Source organism: Onychostruthus taczanowskii, unplaced genomic scaffold (genome assembly GCF_017590055.1).
Source record: "Onychostruthus taczanowskii isolate IOZ18803 unplaced genomic scaffold, ASM1759005v1 scaffold57, whole genome shotgun sequence".
Taxonomy (NCBI): domain Eukaryota; kingdom Metazoa; phylum Chordata; class Aves; order Passeriformes; family Passeridae; genus Onychostruthus; species Onychostruthus taczanowskii.
Window position 1 is genome coordinate 3556542 of NW_024503346.1, and position 21545 is coordinate 3578086.

The 21545-nt window shown below is 45.2% G+C and overlaps 3 protein-coding genes across 4 annotated transcripts; 1 reads left to right on the top strand and 2 right to left on the bottom strand.

Moving 5' to 3' along the window:
* The first annotated feature begins 845 nt into the window (after positions 1 to 845).
* Positions 846 to 7670, top strand: TUBB1 (tubulin beta 1 class VI). Its single transcript, XM_041417752.1, has 4 exons — positions 846 to 3536; positions 5169 to 5277; positions 5440 to 5550; positions 5670 to 7670. Exons 1-4 carry the CDS (start codon positions 3480 to 3482, stop codon positions 6746 to 6748), a joined length of 1356 nt encoding a protein of 451 aa, XP_041273686.1. The 5' UTR covers positions 846 to 3479; the 3' UTR covers positions 6749 to 7670.
* An 802-nt stretch (positions 7671 to 8472) lies between these two features.
* ATP5F1E (ATP synthase F1 subunit epsilon) lies at positions 8473 to 9655 on the bottom strand. Its single transcript, XM_041417754.1, has 3 exons — positions 9498 to 9655; positions 9233 to 9359; positions 8473 to 8610 (listed from the first exon to the last, which is right to left on the bottom strand). The coding sequence occupies exons 1-2, from the start codon at positions 9527 to 9529 to the stop codon at positions 9236 to 9238; spliced, it is 156 nt and encodes a 51-aa protein (XP_041273688.1). The 5' UTR covers positions 9530 to 9655; the 3' UTR covers positions 8473 to 8610; positions 9233 to 9235.
* A 5616-nt stretch (positions 9656 to 15271) lies between these two features.
* Positions 15272 to 20948, bottom strand: PRELID3B (PRELI domain containing 3B). Of its 2 annotated transcripts, none has more exons than XM_041417775.1 (5): positions 20476 to 20948; positions 20038 to 20127; positions 19591 to 19661; positions 18722 to 18824; positions 15272 to 18023 (listed from the first exon to the last, which is right to left on the bottom strand). In XM_041417775.1, the coding sequence occupies exons 1-5, from the start codon at positions 20623 to 20625 to the stop codon at positions 17904 to 17906; spliced, it is 534 nt and encodes a 177-aa protein (XP_041273709.1). In that variant the 5' UTR covers positions 20626 to 20948; the 3' UTR covers positions 15272 to 17903. The 2 variants fall into 2 exon arrangements, with proteins under 2 accessions (XP_041273709.1, XP_041273710.1); XM_041417776.1 differs by having other exon boundaries at positions 20038 to 20209; positions 20476 to 20613.
* Between the last annotated feature and the right edge of the window lie 597 nt (positions 20949 to 21545).

Below are 21545 nucleotides of genomic sequence, written 5' to 3' on the forward strand. Positions count from 1 at the left end.
GTGACAAGAGGACTTGTGTCTGGGACAGGCGCTGTTAAAGGATTTTTTCACCTTTGGCCTAACACCTCAGCCTTGTCCTAGGCTGTGGCCAGCGACTGCGACTGGTTTTTTTTTTGGTTTGGTTCTTGTTTTTTTTTTTTTTTCCTAGTCCCAAATTTTGGATTTCTCAAGCCCTTTAATGCTACAAGTAGCAAAGGAACACAGGCCTGTGTCCATTTTCTAGGCTGCTCCTGAAGGTTCTTTATTATTTACTAGAAGATTTAGTCGATAGTAAAAATAGTTTTCTAATTTTCCTGCAGAAGCTTCTAGTAACGGTGTGAATGGATTATCAGTCTCTTTTGCATACATTAGCTAGAAGCTTTCATGTTTGATAAACAGGTTTAGTAAACCACAGACAGTTCTCCCCTCCTAGCTCCTCTTCCTTGGCTTCAGAACATTTTGTAGAGGGTCTGAGGTTTATTAGCTCCACACTGTGGAAAGAGAAACTGAGGCACAGAACCGACACACCAAAAGGAACAGCAGAGCAAGAAGGGAGCCTGTCAGTTGAATGCAGTGTTTTTTTGGTGTCATTCTTAAGGGTGATTCAGCTAGCCCAGGTTAGTTAAGACTTGCGTCAGCTCGTCTGGTAGCCATTCACAGATCTCTGCAAAATTATCTGATGTCCTGTAGCCAGGCTTGTCTCAAACTGAATAGGTTTTCCTTTCAGCAATATTCTCTGCTGCTCTGAAAAGCCAGTTCCTCCCAACCAAACCATTAAAAACCAGTATCCTTGCACATGCATATTTATTGGAGGTAGTGTTAAAAAAACAAACAAACAAACAAACAAAAAAAAATCAACCAAGCACAGAAAGCCCAGCAACCACAAAAGCCTGGCGTCCTTGTGCTCTCAGCTCAAGCCCATCACCAGGGCTGTGGTATCTGGAAGCCGTGGGCAGCCTGATAATGGCCACTGTGGGGCAGCTGTGCCCAGTGCCAGGCTGCTCCTAATCTCCCCAGGGCCAAAAGTCGCCGTGAGCCAGCCCACCCAGCACAGCCCCTGTCTCCCCAGCGCCTCTCTCCCTAATCTGCAGCTGCACATGTGCGTGGCTGTGCTGGGAGTCCCTCGGGCTGATTGTTAACAGGCCTGGGGCTTCTCTGGGCTGAGCAGGGCCAGGCCTGCAACTCAGCCTCCCCTAAACAGCCCCTCCTAGGCTGGGCTTGGGATAAGGTCAGACTTAGAGGTTCCCAGAAATGCAGATGGGGAGGAGAGGGAAAAGAGGCCCAAGCCCACATCCGCTTCACAGAGCATCTCAGCTGCCTGCTGTCATGTGCCAGAATTTTTAAGGCTCTGTAAGGAAGCGCTTCAGAGGAGGCACACGATTCTAGGGAGCTATTTTCAGCAAAAGGAAAAACCTCTATTGAGTAATTGCATATTTCTTTTACTTCCCTTTTCCCCCTTTCCTTGTGAGATGTGCTCAGTGAAATATATTTATTGCTGAAATTATGTTGTCAAATTTTTTGGACAGTGAATTAGCATCTTCAGCCTCTTCCTAAGCTGTGTCTATTGTGAATACATTTCATATTTTTAATTTATATTCATTTATATTTTTATGAATGAACATAAATTAATATATTTTATATTGTATTTATTTAGTATTTGTTATTGACATTGTGTCAATATCCATTCAGAATGCAGCAGTTCAATATACAACTTAGATGTGCAATACTGCTCTTAGCTAAGATTGGTTGGAGAAAACGTGTATGAAATGTGCATAAATAAAATTAGATATGCTTTTTAAGTAAATGTCCAAATAACCTTTTCAGAATTTTCTTAGGGAATTGCAGAAGATATCCAAAGCTATTGTGGGAAATACTGACAATGTGGCAATGGAACAGAACATTTTGTGTGTCTTGCTGGGTAAACTGAATGGCTTAGAGACTGCTTATCTTTTAGGAAATGATAAAATGATGAAATGATTGTGTTTTAAGAAAACAAAATGAATCTACCTGCATTGGAAGTCTTCCTTTTATTGCTTCCTAAGCACTATGCTCATAGCATGGCAGAGGTGACGGATGTTTGCTCTCCACTTTTTTAAAATGCACTTCTGGTGCTGAACTCTGTGTTAGGAGCAGTTGTCTGTCCCTTCATTGGCTAGTGGGGGAAGTGGAAGTCATCAAGTGGAGGGGAAGCCTGGAATAAGCTGATTTTTCTTCTGGAACCATATGGGAGCTCAGAAATCCCTTATCTCCAGCAACCCATAAAGTGGTCGAGTAGTTACGTTCAGTGAGTCAAGCCCTTCCACTGTCACCATTTTATGCTAAATAGTTTTAAGGTGCTTCCCTAATTATAGTTCCTTTCCCCATCCTTAAAAGGAACACTTGCAAGGCAGTGACAGTCATTTGACGTGTCATGAAACTGCTCTGGGCTTCCACAAGTCATTTTACCCTGGGTTTCTGCTGCTCAGTGATACTGGTGCTGGTTATCAGCAGCCAAACATGACTGTGCTGTGTTTTGTTCTGCCTCGCAGAATTTCCTTTAGCACAGGGAGATGTTTCACTCAGTGAATGTTACAGTTCACTTCAGAGAACTTCAGTGAAATGGGGTTTTCACCTCTAGCATTTTCCTGGCAAGTTCTGAAGCACACCTGAGATATAAGAAATTAGGAAATATTAGAAATGCTTTATTTCTTAATGTCAGGAAATGAAGGGAGAGAGAAAGAGCATCTGTGCAAGTTAGTCACAAGTTAATTTGAGTTTTGGCTAAAAATGATGGATTCTTATAACTATTTAAGGACCATGCACCACTGAGGGTACAGTATTATTTTTATGTGTTACAAATTATGTTTTGTTCCTGCTCCTGTTCCCCTCCTTCATGCAGTCAAACATCAGGAATTATGCTTGTTAGTGAACTGGAGTTTGCCTTGCAATCCTGCTCACACGTTGTTACCATTTTTATTATGGGTGTTGTCCTCTATGATTCACATGATGCTAAAATTTAAATTATGTGGCAGAAGCACATGTGCTTAATAAATTAAAATCACTCACTTTGGGCTATAATCTCTACATATGCACATATATTTGTATACATAGTATGTCTAATATAAAATAATGCACCACAAACAGAATATGCACATATATTCATGCACCACACTGCTGCACAGGGAACTGGGAAGGGCTGCATGTGACAATGCTGCTTCCAAAGCTGCTTCCCAGTGGTGCACCTGTGCTGCTGTACCTGCAGCCAGGCAGTGAAGAGCCCTGGGCTCCTGCTGCAGAGCCCGGGGCTGGCTACTCCCCCGGCTGGCTGAGTGACAGTCCCTGGGGTATAAAAGGGCCCTGGGCCGGGCTGGGCTGGCTGAGTGACAGTCCCTGGGGTATAAAAGGGCCCTGGGCCGGGCTGGGCTGGGTGTAGCTGATAGAGCAGCAGGCAGAGGGCTCGTTCTGGGGAGCTGGAGAGCCTGGGTGAGGTCGTAGCCACCGACGGGTCCGAGCCGCACAAAATGCGTGAAATCGTGCACCTGCAGATTGGCCAGTGTGGGAACCAAATCGGATCCAAGGTAAGGTCTCTTTTCAATGCTGATCGTTAGCAGATCACAGGTAGCAGGTCACACACCATCAGTGGATGGGGACTTCTGGGGGGACAATTACCTTGTAACTCAGTAGTGGGAAGCATGGCGCGTTAACAGGGAACAACATGAGTGTTTTGTTATGAAAAGCAAAAGCTGGATTTGCTCCTTTAAGTTTAATGTTCATTTGCAATAACCGGTGATTACAGGTGCACCAGAGCATTCCTGCTGGGACTCCTGTTCCCAGGGGGAACTCACATACCCTGCAAGATACTGGGGCAAGTGACAGAGCCAGTAATTCCAGGGCTGTGAAGTTGTGTTGCTGGTACTTTAGCTCAGCCATGCAGCAGCTCTGCCACATTTAAGTCTTAAATCATTTGCAATAACCGGTGATTACAGGTGCACCAGAGCATTCCTGCTGGGACTCCTGTTCCCAGGGGGAACTCACATACCCTGCAAGATACTGGGGCAAGTGACAGAGCCAGTAATTCCAGGGCTGTCAAGTTGTGTTGCTGGTACTTTAGCTCAGCCATGCAGCAGCTCTGCCACATTTAATTCTTAAATATTACAGAATCATACAGTGGTTTGGGTTGGAAGGAGTTTTAATGATCACAAGGGATCATATTAATCAATAGCATAACCTGTGTCAGAGTGTAGAATGCCACAAAGTGTCACTGCCCTCCTGTGAGAGACAGGTGCCATTTGGAGTATTTTTGTGTAGCTCAAACAATGGCATTATGTGACACAGGGAGTAGTCACTATTGCTGACTTTCTGGGCTAGGAATAAAATTACCCCTCAATTACTCTGCTGTGTGATGTCCATCCTTTTTGTTTTTTTCAATTGATAAGTAGGAAGTTGTCCAAAGATTATCTGTTTTGGGCTGGGAGGCCTTTTAAGACATGGGATAGTTGAGGGATTGTTCTGCTGTGTTCTTCCTCCCTTCTCCCATGCCTAACCTTGATTTCTTTTAATGGAACATGAAGCATGGAACATGCACCTATTGATAGTGGTGTATTTGTACACTCAAAATGGGACTGGATGCTAACCCAGGAGACCTTTAATATTAGAATAGCCTGGTCATTACAGTGGGTGGGTGTGTCTGCATGAACACTGCTGTGGCTGCTACCCAGATAAGAGCCCAGCACAAGAGCACATCCATATGAGTGTCAAGATAGGACATTTAGGACCAGCAGCTGTTTGTGGAAAGGCTTGCTCACGTACAAATTTGTTTGTGCCAGCTTTGTCATGCCATGGTCCCACTTGTGCATGGCAGGACTCAAAGCAACTCTCCTTAATCCACACCCTCACAACCTTTTTGTTAAGCTCATACTGAGAACTAAGTATTATTTAAAATTTTAAACTAACATCAATTTTCTTTTAGTATAAAGAGAACAAATTGAGGGCCTCCACCTATTAGTGCACAGGTCATAGCTAAGCAGCATAAACGGTCTGCTAAACTTTTCCCTCTAATTTATTTGGGCGGGGTAGAGAAGGATCCCTGTTCTGATCTGGTGAGTAAATGGCAGAGCATCCCCTGCTTCAGGCACAGTTCCCAGAGCTGGTGCTGAACACGTGCTGAAAAAAAAATCATTCTCAGTGTGTTGTACCTTTTCCTTTTGCAGTTCTGGGAGGTGCTTGGTGAGGAACATGGGATTGACATCACTGGGAACTACCGTGGGGATTCACCACTGCAGCTGGAGCGAATTAACGTGTACTTCAATGAGGCTTATTGTAAGTGCTCAGCAGAGCCAACAGGGAGGGTAAAATAAATAATTAAAAAACCCACAAAAAGCCTAAACCACTCTAGGCGGATTGGACTTTCCAGAGTGTATTGTAAGCCTGTTTCTTTGCCCACTAGCAGTGATTATTTGCATTAATTTTGTTTTCTTCCAGCCCATAAATATGTGCCCCGTTCCATCCTGGTGGACCTGGAGCCTGGGACGATGGACAGTGTCCGCTCCAGCAGAATTGGGCCCCTCTTTCGACCTGACAACTTTATCCATGGTATGTACAGCACACTGCCAGCAAACTGACTGCAGGCAGCTGTCCCAAAAGGGCCTTGGAATCCTTTAAAAATTCTCCTGTTAACTTTGTGGCCGTTCTTTCTGTAATTCTGTTCACAGGTAATTCAGGTGCTGGCAACAACTGGGCCAAGGGCCATTACACAGAAGGTGCTGAACTGATTGAAAACGTCATGGATGTGGTCAGGAACGAGTGTGAGAGCTGTGACTGCCTTCAGGGGTTCCAGCTCATCCATTCCCTTGGTGGTGGCACAGGCTCAGGCATGGGGACGCTCCTCATCAACAAGATCAGAGAGGAATATCCCGACAGGATCATGAACACCTTCAGCGTTGTGCCCTCACCCAAGGTGTCCGACACGGTGGTGGAGCCGTACAACGCCATCCTCTCCATCCACCAGCTGATAGAGAACACGGATGAAACCTTTTGCATTGACAACGAAGCTCTGTATGATATATGCTTCAGGACATTAAAGCTCACCAACCCCACCTACGGGGACCTCAACCACTTGGTGTCCCTAACCATGAGCGGCGTCACCACCTCGCTGCGTTTCCCCGGCCAGCTGAACGCGGATCTACGGAAGCTGGCGGTGAACATGGTGCCCTTTCCTCGCCTGCACTTCTTCATGCCCGGCTTTGCCCCGCTGACAGCTCGGGGCAGCCAGCAGTACCGGGCCCTGACGGTGCCAGAGCTCACCCAGCAGATGTTCGATGCCCGGAACATGATGGCAGCCTGCGACCCCCGCCGCGGGCGCTACCTCACCGTCGCCTGCATCTTCAGGGGCAGAATGTCCACCAGGGAAGTGGACGAGCAGCTGCTGTCTGTCCAGACCAAGAACAGCTCCTACTTTGTGGAGTGGATCCCTAACAACGTGAAGGTGGCCGTGTGTGACATCCCGCCGCGAGGGCTGAAGATGGCAGCCACGTTTATTGGCAATAACACGGCCATCCAGGAGCTCTTCATCAGGGTGTCCGAACAGTTCTCGGCCATGTTCAGAAGGAAAGCCTTTCTCCACTGGTACACGGGGGAAGGCATGGATGAGATGGAGTTTTCTGAAGCAGAAGGAAACACCAATGACCTCGTGTCTGAGTACCAGCAGTACCAGGATGCCACTGCAGATGTGGAGGAGTTTGAAGAGGTAGAAGTGGAAGCAGAAGCCAAGCCAGAAAAGGAAGCAGAGTAAAAAGTATCAAAACATTCTCCAAATGAGCCTGTTCACATTCTCTAAAGACAAAGCAACAGCCATCATCTGCATATCCAAAATAACACATTTCTTCAGAACTCTTCTGTGCATCTGGCCAGGTATATCTGATATTCCAACACAGTGCTTTTGAAATTAATGGCAGCTCTGCATTACTGCCTTAATCAACTGTTGAGATCGAATCTCTCCCAAAACCGATCCACTTGAAGACACGTTATCTCATACCAGCCTTTCCTGTAAATGGATTCACTTTCAGAACATAATCACCAGATACTGAATGTACTATACACCACTGTGCCTGTGTATATAGATCAGGATCTTAAGCAATAGCAAAATATGCTGTCAGCTCATCACATTTATTTATTCTCAGGTACACACAGTCCCTGCTGATTGTGAACTTGTTACTGTTTTAGGAACATGTGCACATCTCTGAGGCCTCCAAAGGCAGTGACTCTTTTATCACTCCACAGACTGATGTAGATCTGCAGAAACAACAGGGGGCAAATGACTGAATATGCACATTCTTATTTTATAAGTACTCTTAATTGTTCTATCCCATTGCTGGCTTACATTATTGCAGAGCTTGTATTCATTATCATGGTGTGGTTTGTTTGTATTTCTAACTACAGGTTGAGTTACATTAGCACACTAAGTTGTGACATTGTGTAAAAGTTTTGGTGTGGTATTTTTTTTTTCCTAGGTACTAACTACTGTAAATTTTTTTCCTAACATTCAGTACAACAAAAATGACATAGAATGGTTTGTAGTTTGTTAATGTAAATTCTATGGCAGTCACTAAACCAAAATCTTATTTTGCCTTTGGTGAAAAAAATTTCTTGCCATCACAGCTGCCTACTTAATGTATTTATAATATTCTTTTAAATAAAGATTATATACCATTCTATGGAAGTTTTATATTTGAAACACTTGATAGACAAACCCCCATAGTTTATTCGTGAAAGAACTAACTTTGAATTAAATTAGTTGTATTCTTAGGTGAAAAGGTTTGTTGTTCTATGAAGAAAGAAATGCCTCATGTTTGAGGTCAGTCATGGTGAAGGAACCTGAAGCCAATTCTCCTGTGCAGTGGGACAATGTCATCCCTGCTGTGAGGATACACAGACCAGGAAAATGCAAAAACTTCCCCCAAAACCACACAGCCTGGAGAGCAGCTTTGCCTCCCAGCCAAGAGCAGTGTCCCCCTCCATTCCTGCTTCCCAGGGAACGTGTCCCTCTCCCTCTCCTCCCTGTGCAATGTGCAACGAGGATAAACAATTCACATTCCTGTGTCTCCTTGCCCACCTCTCACAGGACACCAGCTCTCCCAATTCCTGATTCACTGCTCAGTGTCTCAGACCTGGAGATCAGATCTCCAGCAGCACATCCATGGCACAATTATCCTGCTTTCAGTTTTCAAATCTATATGCTACATTCTCTGTTTATACAGCTTTTAGCCAGGACTTTTGTCCAAAGTAATAATTAAATGAAGTAGATAGAAAAGTTTTAAACAACAATCAAACCTCTCACTCATTTATGCATCTGAAATATCAGCATGACACCCAAAAATAGATTTGGCTTAAAAATAAAAACAATTTTGCTACTGAATGTCCAGATTGTGCTAAAAGCAGCCTTTTATTTTAAGAGAACTGAAAAGTAAATGTTGCTGCAGAACAGAAACTTTGTTTCAAGAGGAACTACACTTTCCACACATTCAGAAATTACATTTATTAGCATGTCAATTTACATACACAGGCAAGTTCTACAGTTCATGTGATGACATTACACTGCAGTCTTGAGCTTGCCTACAGCTTTGCAGTTTGCTGTTATACACCACAGATCAGCTCCTACAAGAGATTAAAAATACAAGTTATTCAATTCAAGAATGTGTACAAGGTAAACAAAAGGTAATGATATTTAATCTCAGGTCAGGAACAGAAACTGTTCTGTCCAGAACAGAAAATAATCAGCTGCTTGTGATGTATGGGACGGCACAAATAAAGAGATAAGCAGCATCTGTCTCACAGAGAGCAGAAAACCCATACAACAGATTTGCTGATCAGGGGAAGGAGCAATTCAGAGAGGCTGTCTGCTGGCTTAGCAAGTATGAAAGGTGAAAATCATCGAGAAGCCTGTGAGCATCACCACAGAGCCGCGGCTGTGAAATGTCTGTGTAATTTCTGTGTAAGCCCCTAACGGGTCTGAGCAAACCCCAAGTGGTTCAGTGCAGGGCTTGACAGACAGTTCCTCTCGCCTCACTGATGAGATCAGGCTGCTTCCCATCCCACGCGTCACCAGGCCACGAACACCTGCGCACATTCGCCCCACACCAGCCCCAATCCCATGGAAATCGAGCCGATTATCTCCAGATATTGGGGATTAATGGACTCGGCAGTCACTGACTACGGCTAACGCCACTCCTGCACTACACAGCTCCAACCACGCACCCAGCCCACCCCACCCACTTACATTTCACTCCTTTTTGGGCTTCACCGTTTTCACCGTGGCCACCGCTGCCCTCTCCGCCTCCGCTTTGTACTGCGGCTTCATGGCGGCCCGCACCGCCTGGGCGCAGATCTGCGAGTACCGAATGTAGCTGCGGCCGGGGCGACAGAGAGCGGTGAGACCCGGGCCCGTCCCCAACGCCGCCTCCCCCGCCCCAACGCCGCGTTCCCCCGGCCCCGCTGTGACCCCGCACTCCCTCACAGCGGGGCCGCCGCCGCCGCCGCCGTACCTGAGCCCGGCCTGTCGCCAATACGCCACCATGGCTGCGGCTCCGCGGGGCAAGGTCAGCGCGCGCCGCAGGGGACGTGCCCGCCGGCCAATCAGCGGGCGGGAGCCGCTCACGCGCGCCGCCGTTCGCGGGCGCGCGCCTCCGCCGGCGACCAATCAGAGGGCTCCATTCCGGGGCACGGTTCCCGCCCTTTCCGCCTGACGCGCCCCGGGCTCGCCCCGCCCCTTCCCCTCGGCCCGGGCGGCCCCGCGGCCGTGAGGGGCGGTGGGCGGGGCCATGGCGGCACCGGCCCCTCAGGGCGGCTCCGGCCGCGGCTGTGAGGGAAGGGTCGTGCCCTTCCCGGGATGGGGGCGTCCCGCCTGCGGCCGGCCGGGGCCCGCCTGCCTGTCAAAACCACGGGAGTCGGTTCAGTGGTTCAGTGCTGGGAATTGGCGGAAATACGCTAAATGTCAAATATCTAAAGAGCATAAGGTGAAGGGCGAGTTTTCTGTGAGGGTCATGGCTGGTTATAGAGCACCTGTGTTAGTTACACATTAACTCCTTCCTCAGCAATCCTGTTGTAATCGAAGAATCCGAGCAAGTTAAATGGGTGTCTTTTGCACCTAAAGCTGTTCTTTCCCCTCTCTACCATCACTTCCTGGTTTGTTTTTTTTTTTTCTAGATAAGACATTAATAATAAAACCATTTTACAAGCATGTGGAGCCAGTGATGTTTTTTAAGCAGACTGTTTTAATTTTGGAGTTGATCCATGTGTGGCCGGGCTGTGACAGTGCTGTCCCATGGGGCACGGTGCCTTGCCATGGATGTTGATACAAACACCTGAAATTCAATCATTTCCTCTAAACAAATCCACAAAAGACAACATAGTAAACTAGAAGCTGTCGACACAAAGAAAAAAATAGTCAATTTCCCAGATATAATAAACAAAAAGCTGTTAGAAGATTAAAATCATGTTTGATATGTAAGCAATTTGGTCCTTACCTAATGTTCATTTAAATAATTAATACAAAATATTTAAGGAGATTAAATACCGGCTTTTAAACAAATCCTTGCACTTTTGTTTTGTTCTCTTTTACTTCCTTTCATCCAAAGTCAAACCATTTTTAAAGCACAGAGTAATTTTCAGCTTTATTAGAGATCTCATTTAGTCCAGCACCTTTGCAATTAACAGCCCACACGGTGATGATGTCAGGGGAGAGCCCCCAGAGCAAAAAGAACAATTGATCACCAGGTATGTCAGTCTGTCTCAGCATACAGCAGTCAGATCTGGACCAGTGATCTGTCATTTTTTTTAAATGTTAACCAACTCTGCTCCTATAGAATTTTGGGTTAATTTCTTAAATACACATATTGCAATTGGCCCTACTTAATTTTAAGGAAATAACTAGTGTAGACGAGGCAGAAAACAATTCTTAATTCATACATTTGTTTTCTTCTTTATTTTTGTGTGAAACATATTTTAATTTTGTGACAGACGTGGCATATTGGAGCAAAGCTTTCCAATTTGCAGAAATGAAATAAATGAAAAAATATTTGTTATGACAAACATGTTTGTGCACTTTTAACACAGAAAGGTGCCAGTGATATTGAAAGGAAATATATTTGGTTTCCAAGCCCCAGTCATAACAATGATAACAAAAATATACAAGACAGCACCAAAGATTTTGGGAAGCCCCTCTGTGCTACCTGAGCAGCATATTTGATGCAAGACAAGTAACTGCAATACTTACATAAACTGAAAAAGAGGATGTAACATGCAAATGCTTCTTCAGTGGGAACATCTGATGATTTGAAAGGTAAAATAATTAGCAATAAGATTATTTTAAGCCTCATGGACAGCCCAGGCCCCAGGGATGGCTTGGCAGAGAAAAATCATGCCAGCAGGGTTGGATTTTTTTTTTCAGCTAGATGCCCCTCTATTCCTGCCCCACAGTTTCTCTGCTTCCTCTCCCTGACCCATTTCTCACCTGGTTTTTGCTCCACAATTTTCTTTTCCACCACATTTTCTCTCTCTGTGCCTCCCTGTGAAATGCCTCTGCCTGCAATTCTGTGAAATTAACTCGGATATAAATCCATAATGGAGATACACAACCTGGATGCAATTACTTACACATTTAGCTCTCTTTACTATGTGTTGGTCTTGATATATAAAAATTCAGCATGAACTGAAAAAGCTAAACCTTTGGGAGAGGTACCAACCATGACTGGATCTCACTCAGTGACAGAAACCGTGCTCTACCAAAATTCCAGAACGAACACTGATGTTTGTGCAGCTGTTCCAAGGCACCGTTACAGATTTGTATCACCTGTTTTCATGCCCAGTTTAGATGCCAGGAGATGTTTTGTAAAGCCCTAAAATTTCCTCGGTAGGAATTTTCAGGGAGAGAAGAAAGGAGAGAAGCTGAGGAGGCTGCAGAGGGAGGGGCTGGGTTAGCAGGGTTAGATGCAGAGGTCGAGGGAAGCCGCTGCAGTGCGATTAGCAACGTCCAGAAACGTGAGCGTGGACAGGTCTGGGGGAGCTAAGGACGTGAGGTTAGACATGTCCAAAGAAACTGAGGGACTGAGGGAAGAAGCATCCTGAAAGGTGAGACTGGAGACATCCAGAAAAGGTGTAGAGATGAGGCTGGAAACATCCTCGGGAGTTGATGGAGATAATCCAGAGGAGCGCTGAAACACGAAATAGTTAAAATCGGTGAGGTCTAGAGATTCCGACGAGGTGGAGGAGCTGTTCTCAGAGACACCTGGGGAGGATGGAGGGATTGTACAGGAAAAGTCCAGGGAAGCTGAGGAGGTGTGACTGGAAACATCTGTGGAGGACGGAGAAGTGAGACTGGAGAGGTCTAGAGAGAGTGAAGAAGTAGGGCTGGAGAAATCTGTGGATAGAGAGGTGACACTTGAGAGGTCTAAAGAGATTGAAGAACTGTCACCAGACTGATCCACAGAGCCTGATGAAGTGAGACTTGATAGGTCCAGTGAAACTGAAGAGGAGAAACTGGAACGCTCCCAGGAATCTGAAGAGGTGAGGCTGGAGAGCTCCAAGGAAATTGAAGAGGAGGTACTGGAGAAGTCTGAGGAGAATGAAGATGTGAGACTTGAAAGGTCCAGAGAAGATGAAGAAGTGAGACTGGAGAATTCCACAGAGGATGAAGAGCTCAGACTGGATAAATCCAATGAATCTGAAAAGGGGATTTTAAAGAGTTCCAAGGAGGCTAAAGTCTTGGCACTGGAGGGGTCCAGGGAGGCCAAAAAAGTGAGACCAAGTAGGTCCAGGTAGGTTGAAGAGATGACACTGAAAAGCCAAATAAATCCCCAACATGATGGGTGTTAAATCAGGAGCATTTTAAACAAAGATCTCTATCATCACAGCAAAACAAAAAGACACCATGACCCCCAAAATCTTTTTTTTAAATAATGATTCAAACTCTGTGCTCAATCTTTTAGTAGTTTCTCCCAAAATCTTTTTTTTAAATAATGATTCAAACTCTGTGCTCGGTCTTAGTAGTTTCTTTTTTGGTGCAGAAAAGCTCCAGTAATAGGAGCCCACAGAATTACTGAGAACATTGTTCTTTCCAGGGGACCAGAACAGAATCACACGTTCAGTTGGAGAGAGTCTTCTCTCCTGGCATGCCTGTCCTTCTTCAACCAAATTTATTTGTCTATGTAGCATGTGCAGGATTTGTTTTTGGAAGCTATCAATGTGCTAAACTGATTCTGTGTCCGAGAAATACACATTTCAGCACCAGCAGTTAGCTGTTATCAGATAAAAAGAGGTCTTATTTTGTTATCTTTTGATTATACCTCTGGATATAAAATCTGTATAGTAACGATTTTTTTAAATTTGTGCTAGTTTGAATTGTTTAATAAAAATAACATAAAGAGAAGTTGTGATAGAAGGCAGACGCGATTAAAAAGGGAACAGAACAGCTTAAATTTCAGTTCAAAAAGGTGCATCTAATTATAGTGTGAGTAGATCAAGAGGCTGATCCACAGCTGCCTCCTCTCGTCTCCGGGCTGCACCGCAGAGCTCAGAGCTCTCAAAGCTGCGGCCGCCTCTCCAGACAGGACAGGAAGGCACAAAAATCTCTTCTCTCGCCACAACCGCGATTTATGGACCAAGGAAGCGCAAGGCACAGGAGGCTGCAGGTGAACACAGCCCAGCTTTGCCCGGGTCTTACCCAGCCCACGTGCAGATGAGTGTGTAATGGATTTAACATAATCACCACGGGTGCAGCTCCCACCCAGGGCACCTCTCAGCTGAGGCAGGTCCTGCTGAGCAGCCACTGGGCTCCAGTGGGGTCTTACTGTGCAAACATTAAAACCGTGGGGATTTAGCACAACGCAAAAATTGCCACGCTAAAAAAAAGAGCTGCTTGTGTACCGTTGATGAGACCCCCCCAAAAGTTCTTGAATATATTTAACATTTATAGATAATGCTTCTGTAATTTAAGAGCTGTTGCAACATGGTTGCAATTCTTTCAAGAGTACAATGTTTATAAAAGGCAAAACAAATGGCTTTTTCCAAACATGTAAAATTTATGATGAAATGACAAGTTGCTTGCTGTCCTGTATTCTTAATAAAATATAAAAGTAATTAACCCCTTAAAAAATCCCTTGCTATCTAAAAACAATATAATTTTCTGGCTATCTTTAATCTCAAAGTTTTACAGAGGAGAACAAATATAAAAGAAAAAAAAAAAGGAAAATTACAATACAATAAAAAGCCGGTGTCCAACAGTCTATAAATTCCATCATCTCTTCACTGAGTTCTTTCTGTCTTAATTTAAAATAATAAAGTTATTGCACTTTTTCCTATGAAATAACACTGTCAAGAAACATGGAATTATGTTCACCTTTGTCCAAAACGTAGAGGTCAGTAATAACATTTCCTACCTTGGGCAGCTGTGGATTTACCTCCTTTCTGTGCCTGGGTAAGCCATTCTGGGCTGTGCTGGTAAAGCTCTGCTGCTCTCTCTGCTGCTGACCCTAATCTGCTGCACAGCCACTCGAATGATGCCATGCTGATGACAACGGGTCATCCCCTGCTAAATCTCCTGCCTGAGCACAGCACTGCACAGTGCCAGCAAACACCTCACTGAAATCACCTCTGATTTTAAAAGAGATTCAGTTCTCTGCTGTTTCCTATCACAGGACAGTATTTTGAAGGTTAGTTGATGAAGATGTTAATTTTCAACTTTTCATCCAGGAACCTGGATTCAAAATAAAAATAATGCAGTGTCATCCAAGTAGCCTCAGCTGTCCATTCTACAAAATCTGGCAAAAATAGCCTGAGGAAGGAGCCAGGATCTGCAAAGAATTCAGGTACACTCAAGTTTAAAAAATCTTGTGCATTACTTCCTCTTTTCACGTGGTTAATAACTTGTGTTGCTTTTTAAATGTGTTTATAACAAAATAGCACCATGATGTAAGATATTTTATCCACAGCTGGTGCTCAGGGTCCTCCTAAGGTAAGCAATGAGTTCAGCTTGGTTGTAACATGTAGCCTTAGCTTAGAATAATCCAGTTCTACAGCAGCATGTGAAGCTAAGCCATGGAGTTATTTAAGATAGAAATTAACAGATCCGGTGGCAAGTGAAAGAACAGCCTCCACCTTAAGAAATGGAAGGGTTCTAAAATGACTCACTGCTTCCACACAAGCTCTTCAGTTCTTCCATAAAAGTGATCCTCAACAGGTTGCTGACCTTCCCTTGGAGCCAGTGCTCTGTCAGGGCCAGGAGACTGGAAATGTTGCAGTTATCACACAGTGGGTGCTCACGTTTACTGTATTTGACATTTATTGGAAATATGAATGCAAGTACAGACCACAGGAGATCAGCAATGTTGTAGGAAATGGTGGTTACAATTTTCCTATTTTTTTTTTGGATCAAATCCCTGGCTGGCACTTGTGGTTCACTGCTGCGGCTGAGCAGGTGCTGACACCCATTGGTGGGCAGGGATCCATCAGGGCCCTCAGCACTGATTTGTTCACATCTCACTCCTCCACCTCTGCCCCTCCACTTCCTCTGTCCCTTCCCCCTTATTTTAAATTCTTCCCTCCTGGTCCTTCAGTTCTGTTCCTCCAGCTGTAGCTGCCTTCTCTTCCTCATTTCCTCCATTCCCTCCAGCCCCCAGAGCCTCCCTGCCCTGCCCTCTCTCAGTGGGGTGCTGCACCCACCCACAGCAACCCACGCTGACTGCAGCACATCCCCACACAGCTCTCAGCCCGTGAAAATCCTTCCACAGGACGGATTCTCCGCAGCAAACTCTGCAATCTGCTTGCCAGTTAAAGCCAGATTTGCAGAAAAGCTGAGTTATTAAGAAGCAATAAAAACCACAGCAGCTGTGAATGTGCATTTTAGGATATACATTTCAAAAAAAGCCACCCACTCCAGGGATTTCTTCACCTTCAGGCCTCTCATTTTAGATTACTCACCTCATAGTTCTAAACCACAAATAGACCAGAAAGTTTCAGGAATTAGCCAGAACTGAAACAAAATTTTATTTAAAAAGCGCCACATACAGAAAGCCATACTCTGACAGAATGAGAATGCAGGCATATAAATAAAATAGAAGAAAGAAATTTATTTCTTTCAAGAAGTTGTTGAATGCCTGTAGAAATTAAACAGTAAGGTTTTTTCAGTGCAAGGCCAAAATTTGAGTTCTACTATGCAGTCCTTAGTGCAGAAAAATTTGGAAATGAAAAAACTGACTTTAGAATATCAAACGATGCTAATGGCTGAGCAAACATATAAAATGAATTTCAAGGTAAGCATTTTTATCAGAAATGATGGTACAGTTTTGCAGAAGTTTCACATACACTTTTAAAATTGAAATGTTATTTCAGTTGTAATAATCTCCTGTAAAAGTATGGCAAACCTCAATGACTTCAATTAGTAAGGTAGTCTCAAGCCATTTCTGTTTAGAAAAATATTCTGTTTAGAATAGTTAATTTTTAAAAGTCATGTATCTATATTCCTGTTTTCCTCCCCAAGCACAAACCTTATGGAAGTGTTCTTGTTTGTTAAAATAAGCTCTGTAAGCAGACACTACTTAATAGGCATTTTGATATAACAGAAATGGCATGCAAAATCAAATATGCTGGGCAGGGTGACATTACAGTTCATAAAGGCTAAGAGAGCCTTGAAATCACTTGTAAGCTTAGAATCAAAATTCCAGGAAAAGCCTTGGGCACCAAAACACCACATGAGCTCCTGGGCTGTGCCTTTTCCTGCTCCCCCTGAAGGGCCTGGTGGCGCAGAGCCCCCGTGAGGGGCCCAGCACTGCTGCAGAGTGGCACTGCCAAGGGCTGACCTTTCCCTTCCCACAGGGAATGACTGCTGACAGCACCAGGAGCCTGCAACGAGTACCAGGAAACACAGACTGGAGAACACCAAGTGAAACCCCTGAGAATTCACAGGGCCTTGGGCTGTGAGCAAACCAGTTCAAAGGGGGAAGGGAACTGGAACTTCAGATGCTGCTTAAAGTGAAACACAACAGCCTGTGGATGGGGCAGGTTGTTTCTGGAACTGTGATCAACTTAATGAGTATATTGTTAAATACTATTTCCTTTTATGTTCAGGTATCTCCTCAGCCACCTTCACAAAGGTTTTTTAGTCTTTAATTGGTTCTTTAAAGTGAACACCTACTACTGTAGCAGCTTGCAGGATTTTAAGGCTCTGTGCTTATCGTACCTTTATGTAATGGGCTTTTAGAAATGGAGATACTTATTGCAGGAGTTTAAGATAAAATTTGATTTTAAGGTACTACATGCCCAGCTCACTGATGTTGCATTTAGGAGCAGGATTTAGATCTTGGTAGGTAGGTAAGAGACACTTTGATGTTTTACCTATAGTGCCTGAAAAACAATTTGAGTACCGTGTTAGTTCAACCAGTCAAGTTAAAAAGGTTATCAAAAAATATTTTATACATTCTTTTATATTTCAAGCATCAAGTAATAAGCTTTCTGCTAAACCAAGTTGTATTACACAACTGTCAAAAATCAACTAAAAGAACAATTCTGGAACAACCATTCTGCTTAATTTTGGGCTTGGTCCCAAAAGAGGTAGTCCATAAGTCACACAAAAAATAAAAGTTAGCCTAACATGCCAGTGTCCTCCACCATATGCAGCCTCAGCACTAAATGAGGCTATTTCATATCTGCAAACATAAGTTACTGTTCATGTAAATACAGGAACTACACTTGAAATTTATTTCTTCATGGGTCCAGCTGACCCAATATATTAAACAGCCTTTGAGCCTCAGCCTTGGGAAGAATTCAGTTTTTCTCCAAATTAAGTTTATAACATGCCTAATACATACATCCTTTAAATAACAAAGGATACATGTATTTAGGCCTGGAGAGAGGCGGCAGGTCATTAAGCCTCATTAGTGATACAGGTGTAATTATCATCATTTCTCTACAAATGCTGCTGCTGCCATCGAGTTCCTCATGGTTCCTCTTGCTGAAGCTGCAAGCTCTTCAATTTCAGCATTCAGTCTTTTAATTACCCATTCCAATGCTTCACGGCCCTACAGTTAAAGGAAAGTTTATTAGTGCATAAGTCTTAGTAAAGAAGTAAATCAGCTAAATTCTTACTGAAAATGACTAAAGACACAGCAGTTAAAGGAGGAAGGAACAAAAACACATGTCTCTGATGTTATTTCAATAACTGGAGTACTGCTGGAACATGTTCTGCCTTTGATTTCACTAAAACAATTCCTTGTATCAGCAGTTCTCACATTATGATCCACAAAAGACTTTTTAGCCAGACTGCTCTATCATTCTCGAGGCTGAACTCAAGTATCTTTGGATGGCCAGAGGACAGACTCCCAACTAAAATACTGCTTCACTGCTCCCACATAACTATTTCAGGTCTGTATTCACACATTCTGTATGAATGTAGGTCCTTTTTTGACAGCAAAAATGAATACGTGGCATCAAGAGGGCAGCAAAAGAATGACAGTGTCCCACTGCTGAGTGAGTGGAGATGTTTTCTCCAGTGAAGATTCAGAGAGCTTTGCCAATAACAATTCATCTTATCTCCATTCACAAGAGGAAAATGAAGAATAAGTTCAGCATGCTGAGCATTCAGTCTCTACAGTAAAGGCAGCAGAACTATGTGGCTCCTTTCTAAGATTGCTGACAAAGTCAAAAAGTGAACCAGAGATTTTTATTCCCTTTAACATTTAGCCAGTGACCACACATTTCACACAAAGGCCATACTTACTTTTTTAGCATTGGAAGAAATTGTGTTTGCCATTAGCCCTTCTAGGTAACTGCTGAGACTGACACCTTTTACAGATATTATTGCTTCTTGTGTCAGAATGGTTCTGAAACAGAGCAGGAAACTGAATTACTCTGAGTGGTTTAACAGAAACTCCCTCCTGCCCTACAAGTACATTCCCCCATCAGCTTTGCTCCATAACACAGAACTTCTTGCCCCCTGAACACAACTCACTGCCACGTTGTGTAATTGCTTCATGCTTCCACTTATAAAATAAAGCCCAGGAGTGCCTGGCAAGTCCAAGCCTCCCTTTGTGGCTCTCAGCCATTTCCATCTTTAGCAGCAGGATGTTAAGAGTGGAAACAGCAGATTTGGAGTTACTGAACACTGGGAAAACAGTATTAAAACATCCCCTTCAACAATGGGGACTGAACATTTCTGACTGTCATGACACAAAAACTCCAGTGTTAGAATCTCTAGCATGACCTTTCAGATTTATCACCACTTGCAGCAGTACAGACTCACAAAGCTCTAAGCTCCATTAAAAACACCAAGCAACCACCAAAACACAAACCTCCAAAATCAGAGGCTGAAGGCACATCAGTGTGGAACAAGGAGCTGAAAACTGCAGATGGACACGAGTTCAGTTACAGACAGAACACCCTGAACTGGACTGGACTCCAGCACAGGTGACCCAAAGTGTCCCAGGGCTCTGCAGGACCAATGTCACTGCAGCAAGTGACAGTCCATTTAATCCTGGTTTAGACAATTTACTGTAACAGAGACCATGTAACCCTCATCTTCTGCTCACGGGAAACCATGGACATCTTCAAAGCAAAATGCAGTCAATCTCAGAGCAGGGAGGTACTCACTTGTGTGGTTCATGAGGGTGTGGTTTATAGACCAGCCTCTCATCGACTGACACGAGGTTTGTAAATGAAATCTGTAGAACACAGGACAGGATTACCCTTTGAAACAAATAACAGAGTACTACAGAGAGCAAAATGTCACGTGATTAGGGGACAGTCACAGTGTACCTACACCAGGAGGCTTTAAAACATTTTTTCTTAACGCCACTCCCACCCCAAAACTCCTGCTCATCAGTACATTCACAGCTTCAACAGTGACAAGTTCCAAAAGCCAAGCAGCTCCTTCCTGAAAACCAGAACTGATCAGCTCTAACCACACTACTTAAACCTTTAACTTGTATTCTTCCAATGCAATTTTCAAGTTATTTTCAAGATGATTTTCCTTTTCATAAGTACAAGGTGCTGTTATACTCTGTGCTCCATTTCAGAGGCACAAACACAACTACTTACATTGCAGGATTTAAGCTCCATTGTTTTTTTCACAGGGTCAACAACAGAGTGCTCCTGCACATACGTCCTTGTCCTGCAGGTGCCAATGAGCTGGGGACAGGCAAACAGAGATGGCATCAATTCCACCAACCCACTGCAATTCTTCATGCCTTTAAATGCAGTGGTTACTGCACTGAACAGACACCAAGAGAACACAATTAGGATCTAGCTTAAAACAAAGCTATTCGGCTGAGGCAGATCTCATTTTCCAGCCTGAGATGCAGATTTGGCTGCCAGGGTCACTGTGTGCTGCTGTTAAGCTTTCCCCATACAGAAACGCTTAAACCATTAAACCTTTAAACCATTAAATTATGAAATGATACACATCTATTACAGCAGCTGGCTCAGGAGCTTCCCCTCCCTGCGGTGTCCCTTTCTGGCCTGTGACACAACACCCACCGATTTCACAATGGACGGGATTCCCCACTCCGTGCTCAGCAGCCTGTGGCTGTGCAGCTTCCCGCTGGGATCCACGTGTCTGTCCAGGACATCGACTCCCACCACGCTGGGGTTCATGGGGTTGGGGTATTTCCTCATGGCAGCTGTCATCACGGTTTCCCAGGGGTGACTGCACAAACACAATCAGGACACCGAGTGGCACATCTCTGTCTGCAATAGGATTATATCCTTCCCTGGAGAAAAAACTATTTCGTTGAGTGGGCAGTGCCGATGAAAACACAACACACCCGATTAACTGGGTGTGCTGGCTCTGTTACAACCGGGTAAGAGTGTTTTCCCTGTAACACCATGCTAAAAGACCGCACTTCATCCAAATTTTCATAGCACTGGAGTGATTTATTAAGTTTCTACTTCCCTCTAAGGAGTACTCCCTTCCGATTATTTCCTACGCAGGTGTGGGGAGCCCTGGAGCCCCGGCAGCGCTCGGGGCCTCACGGCGCTCGGTGCCGGCAGCGCGGGGCCCCGCGCGGGTTCGGCCCCGCGAGCCCGGCCCGGAGGGACGCGCGGGGGAAGGTCGGGGAGGCCTGCGCGGACAGCGCCCGCCAATCGCCGCGCGGCGCCGCGCTGACGTCACGGGGCGCGTCCCGCGTGACCCGGGCCGTGCCCGGCCGGGGACATTCGGGGTGAGGTTGGGGCGGCCCCGGGCGCCGCCCGTGACCCCCGGCCCGGGCTGAGCGTGAAGGGCGCGCCCGGGGGTGGCACCGCCGGCACCGCCGCCCATCGCGCAAACACGGGCGGGTGCGCTCTGCGAGCCGCGCTCCGGTCAGGCCGGGGCTCGCCCCGCCGCGCCAGGGCAAGGCGGCGAGGGGCGGCGGGGCCCGGGCTGCGTGCGGCCGGTGGCGTCAGCACGGGCGCAGGTGGCCGATGACGTCACAGCGCAGGCCGTTCCCGCGTTGTGCCGGCAGGGGGCGCGCAGGCGGGTGTGACGTCACGCGAGCCCGGCGCGGCCCGGCCCGGCCCGGCGGGTTTTGTAAGAGGTTTCGTAAGGGTTTCGTAACCCGCAGCGCTGC